This window comes from Monodelphis domestica, chromosome 2 (assembly GCF_027887165.1).
Source record: "Monodelphis domestica isolate mMonDom1 chromosome 2, mMonDom1.pri, whole genome shotgun sequence".
Lineage (NCBI taxonomy): Eukaryota > Metazoa > Chordata > Mammalia > Didelphimorphia > Didelphidae > Monodelphis > Monodelphis domestica.
In genome coordinates, this window is record NC_077228.1 from 324,309,703 (window position 1) to 324,324,367 (window position 14,665).

A 14,665-nucleotide genomic window follows, 5' to 3' on the forward strand; every position below is an offset into this window, starting at 1 on the left:
TATGTGAACTGATGCAGAGTGAAATAAGCAGAAACAGGAAAACATTTTACACAGTAACAGCAATACTGTGGAATGATCAACTGTGGAAGACAACTATTATCTGCAATAAAATGATCCAGGACAATTCTGAGGGGACCTGTGACAAAGAATGCCATTCACCTCCTGAGAAAGAACTGTTGGAGTCAGAATGCAGATGAAAGCATATGATTTTTCAATTGTTTATTTGGGTTTGTTTGGAGGTTTAATTTTTATAAGATTATAAAAATTAACAACAAGGAAATATGTTTTGCATGATAATACATGTATAACCCATATCAAATTGCCTGCCAACACCATGAGGAGGAATGGAAGAGAGGGAAGGAGATAAATTCAATCAAATAAATTAGGAAAACTTGTGTGGAAATTTGTTATTAATCTTCTATTTTCCTTTACAATATATTCTGACAAGTTTTCACATGAACATATTTTAGCCTCTCTGTGCCTATCCAAAAGTAGATGGTGGCTCGTTAAGAAAGTGTAGATTCCAGATCACTGTGGATAATCCACAAACTGAAAAATCAAGAGTTGATTGAATCAGTGGTCCCTTTTGCCTGGGGGAAAAAAATCAAACCCTATTACAAGCACCTACTCTTCATTAATATTGAAGGTTACAATGTCTGTATCATCTCCAATTCTCCTTCCTGACTATAAGGATATAAACTCTTTTATTTTTCTTGGTATCTTCCAGAGAACCAAGCATAATTTTTTACTCAATAGGTGGGGGTTTTTTAAGGTTACTTATTTGTAGCAAAGCTCTGTAATATCTAGCCAAAGCCGCAAAATTGTGAATTTTAAGTATGAAGAACTATAGGGAAAGGGACAGGGGGTTGGGGTGAGGAACATGTCAAAGTTAAGTTTTAACACCCTTCAATCATGTTGAAGTTACACTTGGGATCTGCTGGGCTTTCGAGTTAGGGGGTTGAGAGGAAGAGAGGAAGGAAGGGGGCAGTGATGGGGAGGAGAGGTGAGGAAGACAACCTAAAAATCTCACAGGCATAAGTAGTGTCACTGACCTAAAATGGGTAATAAGATAAATAGAAGGTGAATTCAAGGGTAGGCAGACAGAACCTTGGAGGAAGGCCAAATGAAATCATATTTAGGGTCAAAGATAGGCTTGGCTATTACTACAGGAAAGTTAAGATGGTCAAGTCAACTCAGGGCAGTACATTTGCTTGTTGGAAACGTGACCTTAGAGCCAGGAATTTGAATTCTGCCTCAGATGCTTACTAACTGTGTGACCCTAGATAAATAGCCTAACTTCTCTGTGACTCACCTGAAAAGAGGGAATAATAACTGCATCTATTTAATAGAATTCTTAGAAAATTAAATTAAATAATATATTAAATATCTTTGAGGACTTTAAAGAACTATATAAATGTTCATTTTACAGAACAGGCAGGCGATAACAATAGCTAAAGCACCCTGCCTGGATTCAGAAGGACCTGGGTTCAAATGGCCTCAGATGTCCCCTAGCTTTGTGAATCTGAGCAAGTCACTTAATCCCCATTGCCTAACCCTTACCACATTTCTGTCTTGGAATCGACACTAAGACAGAAGGTTAGGGGGGGGGGGGGTTAAGGCAATATTATTGTTGTGGTTTGTTGTTGTATCTTGTATGTACTTATTGAGGACAGAGACCATTTTTATATTTTTGTCTTTCTTTGTACCACTAGCACTTACTACTATAGTAAACACTACACACTTCTGATCGATTGATTAATAGTGTCATTATTCAAATGTCTAGGGAAAAAAAATCAACTGAGCAGGTAAATTTCTGACTGTGGGACAATGATTGCAATCTAACTGAAAGGTCTGGGGAATATGTAATGCATCATAATTTTTAGGTTTTATCTACCCAGAAAGAAGAGCTTGGATAGAGGACCGGGCTAAGAAAGGCTTGAATTCACTTGCTGCCTTTGGCACTTATTAGCTCTGTGATTCTGAGCCAATTACTTAAGCTTTCAGAGCCTTGGGCAATTCTCTAAGATATCTCCTAGGACATAGATGACTTGCAGCATAGGTGTTCCACCAGTGGAATCACGGATCCTTAAAGTACTGATGTATCCAATCAGAAATGAACAGGGGCAAGTGAATTAATTGCTAATTCCTTATCTGTCAAAAACAGCCGAGTTGCATGATGTTTTATGTCCATGTCTATGTTGTGGTTTTCAGGTTTCTAATTGTGTTTGGGAAACACTCCCTCTACAGGAAATTAAAACTAAAGGCACTATGATATTTTTATTATCTGTACATTCTACATAGGATGGGAACAGCAGATACATAACTGTCCCAGCAAATAGCTATTAATCACAGAAGTGAAAATGATGAAAAATGTTTCCCTCCTCTTAGTAGTGAGGTGGTAGAATATTGACTCTTCTGTTAATTCTAGGTTGCTTTGTCCAAAAGTTTTACTTAATTGTTTTTCTTTGTTATGATGGAGAACTCAATGGGGAATGAAGGCGTTAATTCTGGGGGGAAACTGTGAAGAAAACTTAATAATAAAAAGCATGAATAAGCTCATTCCTCCTTCTCATTGGAGGGTAGAAAGCTGAGAGCTCCTCCCAGCACCTCCATTTAAGGAGGGTGCCAAAGCCAGCCATTTCCCAGGATCTGCACTCCTCTGGCCTTCTCTATTAGGTGCTTAACTAATGTTTATTCACTAGCTGATTTTTTAAAAAGAAGTGGCAATTAGCATCATAACTAAGACTGTTAGCTAAAAGTCCAGACACTTAACAAATGTTTATTAACTGATTTTTTAAAAAGAAGTGGAGATTACTATTAGTAACATGACTAAGACTGTTTTGCTAAAAAACCAAGCACTTCCTAGCCTAGAGGAACCTTCCTTGTCCTTGAATTGAATATAGTACCATTAGAAATCTCCTTCCAAAGAAAGGGAAATAATTTTGTCATTAAGCTGATAACTTACGAATGGGGCTAGCTCCCTAAGAACTGCATACAGCAGAAAGAGCCTTCCTAGGGGAACATTAATCTTCTCATTTTACAAGTCTCTTCAGGGGAAAAGAAAGAGAATTGAACCCGGGATCATTTACTTTGATCTACTGTCTCCACCAGGCCAATTACAAAGTTCAATACTAGAAATGAGCATTAAACAGGGGCAGCTACATAGCACAGAGGAGAGAGTGCCAGGCCTGTAGTAGAGAGAGCCTGGGTTCAAATTTGGCCTCATACACTTCCTAGTTGCATGAATCTAGGCAAGTCACTTAATCCCAATTGTCTAGCCTTTACCATTTTTCTATCTTGGTATTAATACTTAGTATCAATTCTAAGAAGGGAAGGATTTTTAAATAGAAGAAAAGAAAAGAAAAGAAAAGAAAAGAAAAGAAAAGAAAAGAAAAGAAAAGAAAAGAAAAGAAAAGAAAAGAAAAGAAAAGAAAAGAAAAGAGAAAGAGAAAGGAAAAGAGTATTAAATGGGTCAAAGAGAAGACTCAGAGGGAGTTGGTAGCTATCTTCAAGAATCTGAAAGTCTATGTTGTAGAAGAGGGATTTTGGCATGTTCTTTGTGGCCCCAGAGAGAAAAACAAAGGAATACAGGGTGAAGTTGCAAAAAGGCCATTTCCAAGCACCAATATATGGGGGAAGGGTGGGGGGGGGGGTATTAGCTAACTGTTAGCTAATTTAATAATTTCGCTAACGCTGAAAGTGGAATGGGCTATCTTAGAAGGTAGTTATGGTCACCTTCATTTTAAGCCTACAAAAATAGAGGCTGAATGACCATTCACCACAACAACTATCACAACCGCAGTTCATTTATGGTAGGGATTCTTTTCAGAAAGTATGTGGAACTAACTGTATTTTGAGATCCCTTATTACTTGAAATTAAGGGACTGCATTGTTCTTTGGAATGGTGCTATGATGGTAGTGGGGAAAGAAGCAAAATTACCCTTTTTCTGAAACACCATTAGTTCCCTCAATCTACTTTCTCATCAATTGCCTCTTCCTGTTCACTAGGAGTCTAGTTAATGACTTGAAAGAGTTAATGTTTCCAACATTGCTGAAATGTCCTTGTTCCACCAAAGGTGGAAGATGGTGTTGTTGACACATGTTTAATGGGGCTTTTAAAAAGCCATTTGGCTGGGCGTTTTCACATCAAACAAATAGCTATCTGTAAAGTCCAAAAAACCTGGGGGGGGGGGGGAAGGGGGTCAGAAATTTTGCAAGATTGAAGATATCTAATACTAGAAAAGTGATATCTGTTCTAAATCTAGACAATTCTACACCATCACCACCAATGCCACCTCTTTCCAATTATGAAGCCAAAATCAAATTAACTTTCATTGTACCTGGAAAGAGTATGTCAATTTGCTCCCCACTATTAACTTTCCAGACCAACATATCTCTCTGATCACTTCTCCCCTTGTTAGACTTATAAGCTCCTTGAAGGTAGGAACTGTGAATGTTGCTTTTATATTTTTATTCCAAGTACTTGTGAAAATGCTTGGCACATAGCAAGTCCTTAATAAATGTGTTTTTCATTCATTTATTCATTATTTGTTTCGGGTATTTCCACATCTCGCTTCTAGAATCTAGTGATTTTTTTTTTGTGCATTGATCTTCGTGCTCTGATTTTAGGAAAGAGACATGAGTAGATTTTATCATCATTTATTTTTATGCTTCCAGAATTTTCCACTTTCCCCATAGTTATGCTCACAATCCTTCTGACTGATATCTTTCTTGAAGATTTACGTCTCAGTTTACGTCACAAATCTTTTCCCCGTAGGGATTCTGTAAGAAGAGATGCTGGCCTGAGTGCCCTAGGTTACTTTAAGCACAGAGAAGTGGGGGGAAAATGAAAAGAGCTGGAAATTGATTGTGCTGATATTCTGAATAGGACTGTGAGCTCCAATTTGGTGTGACTAATTAGCCACAGCTCTTCAAGAATTGGTGCAAATGTCACAGGGTTTATAATGTCAACATTTCATTTTCACAAAAAATTCAACTTGATGGCACAAAACCAGCAAAAGCTAATGGTCACAGCAGCCATCTAGCAAATTAGACAAAGGTCACTTAGTGTTTTAATGAACAGTGCTGTTAATTAATGAGAAAACAACTAGAACATGGGCTATTTGGCATTGTAGAGACTTGCAAAAATCAATCAATTTTGACTTAATGCCACTTTAGGAAACACAAGAATAATATAAATCACCACAACTAGTTTGAATCTCTAGAGACACAGAAAAGCTATTTCTAGAGTTTATTAAATGAAGGCTTTCATGTCTTTAATATCCAAAAGATAGGGTTAATGGCTGGATCATTGTTCTAGGAAGCAATAGATTTGAATTTTATTCACATTTCTTTTTCACTGAGTCTTGGGTTTATTAATTTCTGTATCTTTTCCTTACTTTTAACACAAAGAGAAAATATTTTCCCTTTGGTTTATTATAAGGATTAATGAGGGAACACATTAAAAGATCTAAAGCAGCATAGCACACAAAGCCCTGGAATCAGAATGAAAAGGCTTGGGCTCTGTCAAAGCTGCTTACTAACAATACGAATTTCATTCATTCATTCACTCTTTTTTTTTTAATCCTTACCTTCTGTCTTGGAGTCAATATTGACTCCAAGGCAGAAGAGTGGTAAGGGCTAGGCAATGGGGGTGTTGATTCCAAGGCAGAAGAATGGTAAGGGCTAGGCAATGGGGGTCAAGTGACTTGTCCAGGGTCACACAGCTGGGAAGAGTCTGAGGTCAAATTTGAACCTAGGACCTCTCATCTCTAGGACTGGCTCTCAATCCACTGAGCTACCCAGCTGCCCCCAATTCATTCACTCTTAATCTTCTATTTCCTCATCGGTAAAGTGGGAGTGTTGATGCATCTAATGCTCCTTGCCTCTCAGAGCTGTGAGAGTCAAATGGAATACTATGTTAGATACCTTAAGTGTAAAACCGGATGTATATATTATTGGGGATGAGAAGTATATTGTTGGTAGATTTCAGTATTGATAGAAACATAATTCCATGGGCTTCTGGGAGTTGCAGCAGGAAAGTAGGAAAAAATAGTCATAATGATAATGTATTCTATGCCTTTCTTCTGAGGGGGAATTGAATATTATTTCACATGGCCTTTTTCTTTATTCTTGAGGAAAAAATGAGCATTTCTCACTAGGTAGAAACTAAAACAAGAAAAGGACAGCGGTAGCACAATGTATAGAGCACCTGGCCTGGAGTCCGGAAGACTTGAGTTCAAATGTGGCCTCAGACACTTACTAGCTGTGTGACCCTGGGCAAATCAGTAAACCCTGTTTGCCTCAGTTTACTTATCTGTAAAATGATCTGGAGAAGAATATAGTAAACTACTACAGCATCTTTGATAAGAAAACCCCCAAAATGGGGTCATAAAGAGTTGGACACAACTGAACCAAAACAAGAAAGAAAGAAAATTATTCAACATAACTAGAGGTCTATAGTTAGTGAGTAGCAAAAACCAAACCAGAATACCTTTGACTTTAAAATCAAACAAATATAAGTAGAACTACCCCTAGTATGAATTATTTGAATCAAGTTGAAGGTCACCAGGGTGGTAGAAAGAGCATTGAACTAAAGTCAGAAGACCTGGGTTCAAATCCCAGCTCTAACACTGTGTGGCCTTTGGCAAATAACTTAACCTTTTCATGCCTCATGTCCTCATCAAAAAGTAGAGAAGATAACCAGAATATATTTATGCAGAACTTTGAAAATTATAATGTACTATATTTGTCCATTATTATTATTATGAATATTTACCTTAATAATAAATAGGTTTTGTTACAAAAGAAAGATTTTTGAGCATGAGCAATGAGTACCTGGTATATAGTATTTGGGGAACTATGAGTAAGTCACTTAAATTCTCAATCTCCTAGGCAAATCTCTAAGACTATTAATTGACATGGTAAAATTGGGACATTAATGCCTTGCTGGAAGAGTTGTGAACTGACCCAACCATTCTAGAGGGCAATTTGGAATTATGCCTAAAGAGCTTTAAAACAATGTATGCCTTTTGTTCAGTAATACCACTACAAGGCTTGTATCCCAAAGAGATTTTTTTTAATGGGAAAGGACATACTTGTTCAAAAATATTTAGAGCTGCTCTTTTTGTGGTGGCAAAAAATTGGAAACAAAAGAGATGTCCCTCAATTTGGGAATGGCCAAACAAATTGTGGTATATGATATCAATGGAATACTAGTGTACTATAAGGAATGATGAACAGGATGATTTCAGAAAGAGCTGGAAAGACTTTTATGGACTGATGCAGAGTGAAATAAGCAGAACAAGGAGATCATTACACAGTAATTACAATAATGTGAAATAATCAAATGTGATAGAATTTGCTACCAACAGCAATACAATGATCCTGGACAATTCTGAGGGACTTATGAAAAAGAATGCTATCTACCTCCAGAGAAATAAGTGTTGGAGTAGGAATGCAGAAGAAAACTTGTGATTTGGGGTGTTGAGTTTTTATGATTTTTCAGTTACAAAAATGAATAATATGGAAATCTGTTTAGCATGTGTGACAAGGAAATCACTTTAAAAGACTGATATATATTAATTTAAGGTCGCCAAGGAATTCAGCTATGTAATTCCTAAATGAAAACTCAAGTCAGCAGTCAATCTTTTATGGAGTTTAATTACAAACAGGAGGAAGAAAGGAATTAGAGATAGAGAGAGAGAAAAGGGAGAGAAGGGAATAGGGCTTAAATACCCCTTCTGTTTAGGCTGGGCCAAAAGGCCCAAGCCCTTAGATAGCTGGGGCAAAGAAAAGAGATCAGTCCCTATTACTCACGTGACCAAAATGGAGAAACAGTCTCAGAGGCCCCCACCTTCAGCTTCCTTCAGAGCAAGCTTCTCAGAGCACACTCCAACCACTCAGACAAACTCCTCAACCAACCCCCTCTGAGTCTTCAGACCCCTCTCTCTTTAAAGAAACCATCCAAGTTCCCTCCCCTCAGTTCTCATATCTACCAATCACTGTCCATCAATTTCCCTGTGCCAATGGAGGCTCTAGCTTAACCCAGGACCACCCAGAGGTCTCTGGCTTTGCACATGTCTGTTGAAGGTCATATTTTCAAATAATTAAATCTTTGATCCTTTGCTACAGCCCTTCCTAAATCCTGTTAGCCTGAGTAGGGTAGAGATTGGAATAATTAAATTTTGATCTATACTGCAGCCCTTCCTCAATCCTGTTAGGACTGAGTAGGGTGGAGATTGATTCCAAGTATCTCCATTGTATCAATTCTAAAATCAATCATGACTCAAAGAAATTCCTGTTCTATGCTTAAGCATAGGTCAAAGTCCTTTCCATTGTTCAGCAAAAGGTTTCTGTCCTAAAGTAATCTTAAGAAGGGAGGAGGAGGAAACTCTCATGCCAATGGGGTTCACATTCCAATAGCCAAGACCCACTGTTAATAGGAAATTTTTCAAGTATGAGATTTCCCAATGGTGAAATTTCCAACATTTATAAGTCTAAGGAATTTTAAGGTTTACACATGGTAATACACATCTAAGACTCTAAATTACAGAAGAGTGCATAAGGTCATAGAACAAAAACTGGAAAGGATTTCAAAGGTCATATAAAACAACTCCACACCCCACTCCCATTTTACAGATGAAGAAACCAAGACCCAGTAGGTAAATTACCCAAAGTCACACAGCCAATAAGCATCACAGGAAGGATTTCAATTCATGTCCTTTGACCTCAAAGATAATGATCTTTCTACTGTACCACACTGCTTCCTGTTGCAAATGTGGATTGGTGGAAATCAGTCAATAAGCACTTATAAATCAATCACCTTCTATGTACTGGACACTATGCTAAGGACTGAAGATACAAAAAAGAATTAAAAAAAAAATAGACCCTGGCCTTAAGGAACTGACAATCCAATATAAGAGACAACAAGCAAACAAATATGTACAGACAAGCTTTGTATAGGACAAATAGGAAATAATTAACAGAGAAAGAACACTGGGATATTAAGGGACTGGGAAAAGCTTCTTATAGAGGATGAAATATTAGTTGAGACTTAAAGGAATCCAGAAGGCTGAGTCAAAGAGAGAGAGCATTCTATTTTTTTTTATTTGTATAAACCCTTACCTTCCATCTTAGAATCAAAACATGTATTGGTTCCGAAGCAGAAGAACAGTAAGGGCTAAGCAATGGGGGTTAAGTGACTTGCCCAGGGTCACACAACTGGGAAGTGTCTGAGGGCAGATTTGAACCTAAGACCTCCTATCTCTAGGCCTGGCTCTCAGTCCACTGAGCCACCAAGCTGCCTCCAAGAGAGCATTCTAAATATAGAAGACAGACAGAGAGAATGCCCCAAGTAGAAAGATGGGAGTGTTAATTGATTTAATTAATTAATTAATTAAGAATATTTTTCCATGGTCACATGATTCATGTTCTTTCCCTACCCTCTTCTATTCCCCCTCCCATAGCCAACATGCAATTCCATGGGGTTTTACATCTATCATTGTTCAACACACTCTGGGAAGAGCTTTACCATTGGTTCTCTTTCTGCACCTGGGAGTCAGTGGTCAAGTTTGTCCCTAGAGTGTGCCAGCACACCTGAATGTACTGAGCCCATGCTCTATTCACACATGTAGAGATCACCATATTTAGTAGTTTCAATAAGTCAATGGAATTAAGCAGCAAAACTAATGTACTGGACCTCTGATTGCTAGTGATTTGTTTAGGATCAAGACAAGTCTCTATCAGCCTGTGATCTATTTCTCTGCTAGGATCCAGACCTGGAAAAAAAATCTTAGATATTATCTAATCCAGAGGGTCTTACTCTGGGTCCATAGGTAGATTTCAGGTGGTCTATGAACTTGGATGGGAAAAAAATACATCTTTATTAACCACTAACTGAAATAGAGCATTTCTTTGAATCATTTTAAAGTATTACTATCAGAAGGAGCCCAATAGGCTTCACTAGAATTCCAAAAGGGTCTGTGGCACATGCAGAAAAAGGTTAATAGACCCTGATATAACCCATCCCTATTCCCTCATTTTGCAGATGAGGAAACTGAAACTATCTTATAAGATAGTTTTTATAAAAAGTTATGCAGCAAGTAATTAGCAGAGAATGAATTTGAATCCAGATCTTCTGACTCTAAATACTGCACTATCCTCTATACCACACTGATTTCTGCAAATAGTTCATAAAAAAGTAATTTAAAATATTACTCACTACTCTTGTAATGAAATTTCTGTTGTGAATTCCATAATCACAAGTTTTAGTCTTTTAAAAAAAATGTCACTCTAAATAGTACAAATACTATTTGGCTTTTACAGGGATTACACCCAGGTGTTCCATGGCTAGACTACTTATTTGTAATTCAGGGCAGGTTATTCCTTTCTACAAATATATAAGGCATTTCCTCTTGCCCATAGGCAAGGTTTCAAAATCACACTCTCTGTTTTGCTATTCCATGAAGTCTAATGATACTAGTAAGATCAATGAATGAATCATCTCTTAAAACTATTCTCTACCTATATTTAAATAGCCAAGTCCAGTTTATCATGTTAATTTTGGATTCTTTCATTTAATTGGGTCTTCTCAAAACTTCTCTCCTGCTAACCTTGTGGCCTGAACAAGTCACCAAAAGTCACTAAACTAGGATTCAGTTTCCTCATTTGTCAAAAGAAGAAATTGAACTTGATGGTCTCTAATCATAATCTTAAAACTCTATGGCCAGGCATATGAGTGAAGATTCTCCTATATCATATATATGCCAACAGCTTAACTTTTGGTTCTCTGCCCACCATCTCTCATCAGTTACTTGGGATGTTTCCCTTTCACAGGTAAGAGGACATTCCCTGTGTGCCTTTTGCAGCCTAAGGGAAGCATCAGGCTTGTCCTCAGTTCTATGTATTTATTCTCACCAACCACTTTGTCTTGTTATTTCTGATGATAGTAGTATTAGTTGCAATAGTAGTAGTAATATTATAAGTAGTTAAAATAGTAGAAATAGCTGTAGTAGTAATAGTCAAAGGAGTTGAAATAATAGTAGTAGAGTAGAAGCCAAAGAAGTAGTAATAGGAGTAGTAAGAGTAGTAAAAAGAATTGAAATAGTAGTAGTAGTAGTCGTAGTAGTAGTAGTCGTAGTAGTAGTAGTAGTAGTAGTAGTAGTAGTAGTAGTAGTAGTAGTCATAGTAGTAGTAGTAGTCATAGTAGTAGTAGTAGTAGTAGTAGTAGTAGTAGTAGTAGTAGTCATAGTAGTAGTAGTCATAGTAGTAGTAGTAGTAGTAGTAGTAGTAGTAGTAGTAGTAGTAGTAGTCATAGTAGTAGTAGTCATAGTAGTAGTAGTCGTAGTAGTAGTAGTAGTAGAAATAATGGTAGTTGAAGTAGTAGTTGCATTTTTATAATGCTTTAAGTTTAGAAAAATACTTTGCATACATTATCTCATTTTATCATCACAATAAACCTGTGAGATAAGCATTATGATTCTGTGCACTTTACAGATGAGTAAACTAAGACTTTGAGGGGTCAAGTGATTCGCCCGGGGCAACACAGATGGTCTGAGACAGCATTTGAACTCTAATCTTTCTGTCTCCCTCTACTGCCATTAGGAAAGAGAGAATTGGGGTTATTTTCTTTTTTGTTGTTTTGTTTTAAGAGCACTATGTAATAACAAAGAACCAATTTTGATCAACATAGCACTTGTTCCTAGCTAATCAGTACAAGTTAATTATGTTACTCTTGTCAGGGAAAAGCTTTTACCTTCCAAATGTAATTTTGGCCTTTTATTCTATGACAGGCCACTTAATGAGCCATTTTTAGTTTGTATTTCCCCTGGGTCACATCTCCTCCTAAATGACTTCAGAGTCATGGATCCATAACCATGATGTTATCATGCTGTACAGAAAGGCAAGAGAAAATGGCAACATGCTAACTTGCCAGTGGGGTAGCTAGGTGGCACAGTGGATAGAGTGGCAGGCCTGGAATCAGGAAAATTCATCTTCCTAAGCTCAAATCCACCATTAGACACTTAGGTGTGTGACCCTGGCAAGTCAGTTAATTATGTTTGCCTCAGTTTCTTCAACTATAAACTGAACTAGTGAAGGAAATGGCAAACCTGTACAATATCTTTGCCAAAAACCCTGAATAGGGTCATCAAAAGTTGGGCATGACTGAAAAACAACTGAACCAAAAATTACCAAATCCTTGGGATTCCATTTCTCCTCATATACAGGAAATGTATATTGTAAATAAATGTCCACACTCCTGTGGTCTACCAATTTTTAAAGATATAACTAAGTAATAAAGAAAGGGAGTGAACTATGGTTTCATTGATAGAGGGAACTCTCAGATGAGAAACTCCTCTACCAGGGCAATTGGCACTTTCTTTTCAACTTAGAATCTTAGAAAGTTTAATGGAACATTGAGAGTGGAAATGACTTGTTCAGGGTCACACTACCAGTATGAGACAGAGGCAAGCCTTGAGCCTAGGGCTGTCCTAGCTCCTAGGCCAGCTCTCAATACACAATAGGAAGAAGAAGAAAGAAAGAAAGAAAGAAAGAAAGAAAGAAAGAAAGAAAGAAAGAAAGAAAGAAAGAAAGAAAGAAAGAAAGAAAGAAAGAAAGAAAGAAAGAAAGAAAGAAAGAAAGAAAGAAAGAAAGAAAGAAAGAAAGAAAGAAGGAAAGAAGGAAAGAAGGAAAGAAAAAGAAAGAAGTGTCAATGTTTACTTCCCCACTAAGGAGGTCATTCTCACAGCCTCGAGGATTCTCCCTTTCTCTCTCTCTCTCTCTCTCTCTCTCTCTCTCTCTCTCTCTCTCTCTCTCTCTCTCTCTCTGTACATTGAAATGAAAATGTTTTCTATCCAATGTATATATTTCAATTAGGTTCCTGCTTTTAAATTCAGTTATTCCACTTTGCTAAATAGAAATCCAACTAGTCCTTCATATGGATTGGACAGGGTATGACATTCATTCAGCCTGCCTATCTGTGATTGGATCAGAGCCCTAAATCGTATGTGAAAGACTTGAGGAGGAAGAATATTTTGTTGCATATTTGTGTAATGATTTTAATGTTCTGTTGTCGTTTGAGTCAGAAAAGAGGAGTAAAAGGAGCAGGAATTAGTAGGAAAAGTCTTGTGGTGTAATGAAAAAAGTCAGAGCCACTGGGTTTGAATCTCAGCTCTGCCATTAATTTCGTTGAGACCTTGAGTAAGTATTGCCTGCTCTCAGCCTCAGTTTGAAAGTCAGGACTAGATGACATTCAAGGTCCAGTTACAATTAGAGGAGTTTCAGGTGATGACTGCACATATTTAGAGCTATCCAAAAGCTTGCTAGTTGCCTCTGAAATACCCACAACAAATATATTTCTTTATTTGCCCTTTATAGGAGTTTGTAATGATTGTCGTCTTTGGTTTGGAGTTCATCATCCGTATCTGGTCAGCTGGCTGCTGCTGTCGCTACAGAGGATGGCAAGGAAGATTGCGATTTGCCAGAAAACCATTCTGTGTTATAGGTGAGCATCACAGCAGTGACAGTGACAATGGCACCAAGTCCTTTTCTGGGTCTCCCATATTTATACATATGAAATTATTGAGTGTTTCCAGGCTGCTCCAAACTAAACCTTGATTTTAATATGTACCAACATTCCTCTTTACTGTGATAAATGACAGGATTCTATTTGGCATTACCTGGGATGGATGAACATCTAATAAGAATGTCCATCAATGAGGATGATGGAAATATTGGGTTCAAAGGGTAACCTTGCATTGACACAAAGAAACATGTTCACAGTTGGTTTACCAGCATGGTTTAAGGATATATGGAGATAGAGTAGTTATCAGGTTCTTGATGGCTTTAAGTAGTCAGAACTACTTTCACATAGTCCCTCACCAAGCAACATGCAGTCTGGAAACCTAGAAATGTAATTGTCTATACCAGAAGTCACAAGACACAGTTCTTTGTTAAATTCCTTTGAGAAATAAGTTTGGTTGTTGTTTTTGTTTTTTTGTTTTTTGTTTTTACTAAGCAATCTTCATTCAACACAGCATAGTGCCTAGCATACAGTAGTTTCTAATAATTTTTTCCACATTGCATGTCAATACAATTTTTATTATTTATTTTCTGACTTTTGAGATCCATGTTATTCCTCCCTAAGAAGGCAGGTAATTTGACATGGCTTATGCATATATTATCATATAATACATATTTCCCTTTGCTGTTCAGTTGTGTCTGACTCTGTGACCCCATTTGGGGTTTTATTGGCAAAGATACTGGAGTGGTTTGCCATTTCCTTCCCCAGGTCATTTTATAGGTGAAAAAAGGAGATAAACAGGGTTAAGTGACTTGCCCAGGAACACAAAGCTAGTTAAGTGTTTAAGGCCAAATTTGAACTCATGAAAGTGATTCTTCCTGATTTCAAGACCAATACTCTATCCATTGAGCCACCAAGAGGCCCAAAAGAAATAAGGAGCAGGGACTTAAACAGCATCTCCAAACAAAGGAGACTTGGCTCAAAGACATCCCAGACCTTGTTCTGGAGCTACTCTCCCCACATTCACACTGTAGATCCCCAAGGGCAGCTACTCCATCTCCCCTCAGGGATCAAAGGTACTCCATAAGAGGAGGAGGAGGAGAAGATTTTGTCTTTCTAAAACACTATAACTCACAAGCCCCC

General features: G+C 37.5%; 1 protein-coding gene across 2 annotated transcripts in view; it reads left to right on the top strand.

The window, feature by feature from the left end:
• KCNQ5 (potassium voltage-gated channel subfamily Q member 5) overlaps window positions 1–14,665 on the top strand; it is a 702,995-nt gene that overhangs the window by 499,938 nt on the left and 188,392 nt on the right. For both annotated transcript variants that reach the window (XM_056818502.1, XM_056818503.1), the window contains exon 3: window positions 13,378–13,504. In XM_056818502.1, the coding sequence (XP_056674480.1) occupies window positions 13,378–13,504 (127 nt within the window). The remainder of the gene's footprint in view (window positions 1–13,377; window positions 13,505–14,665) is intronic.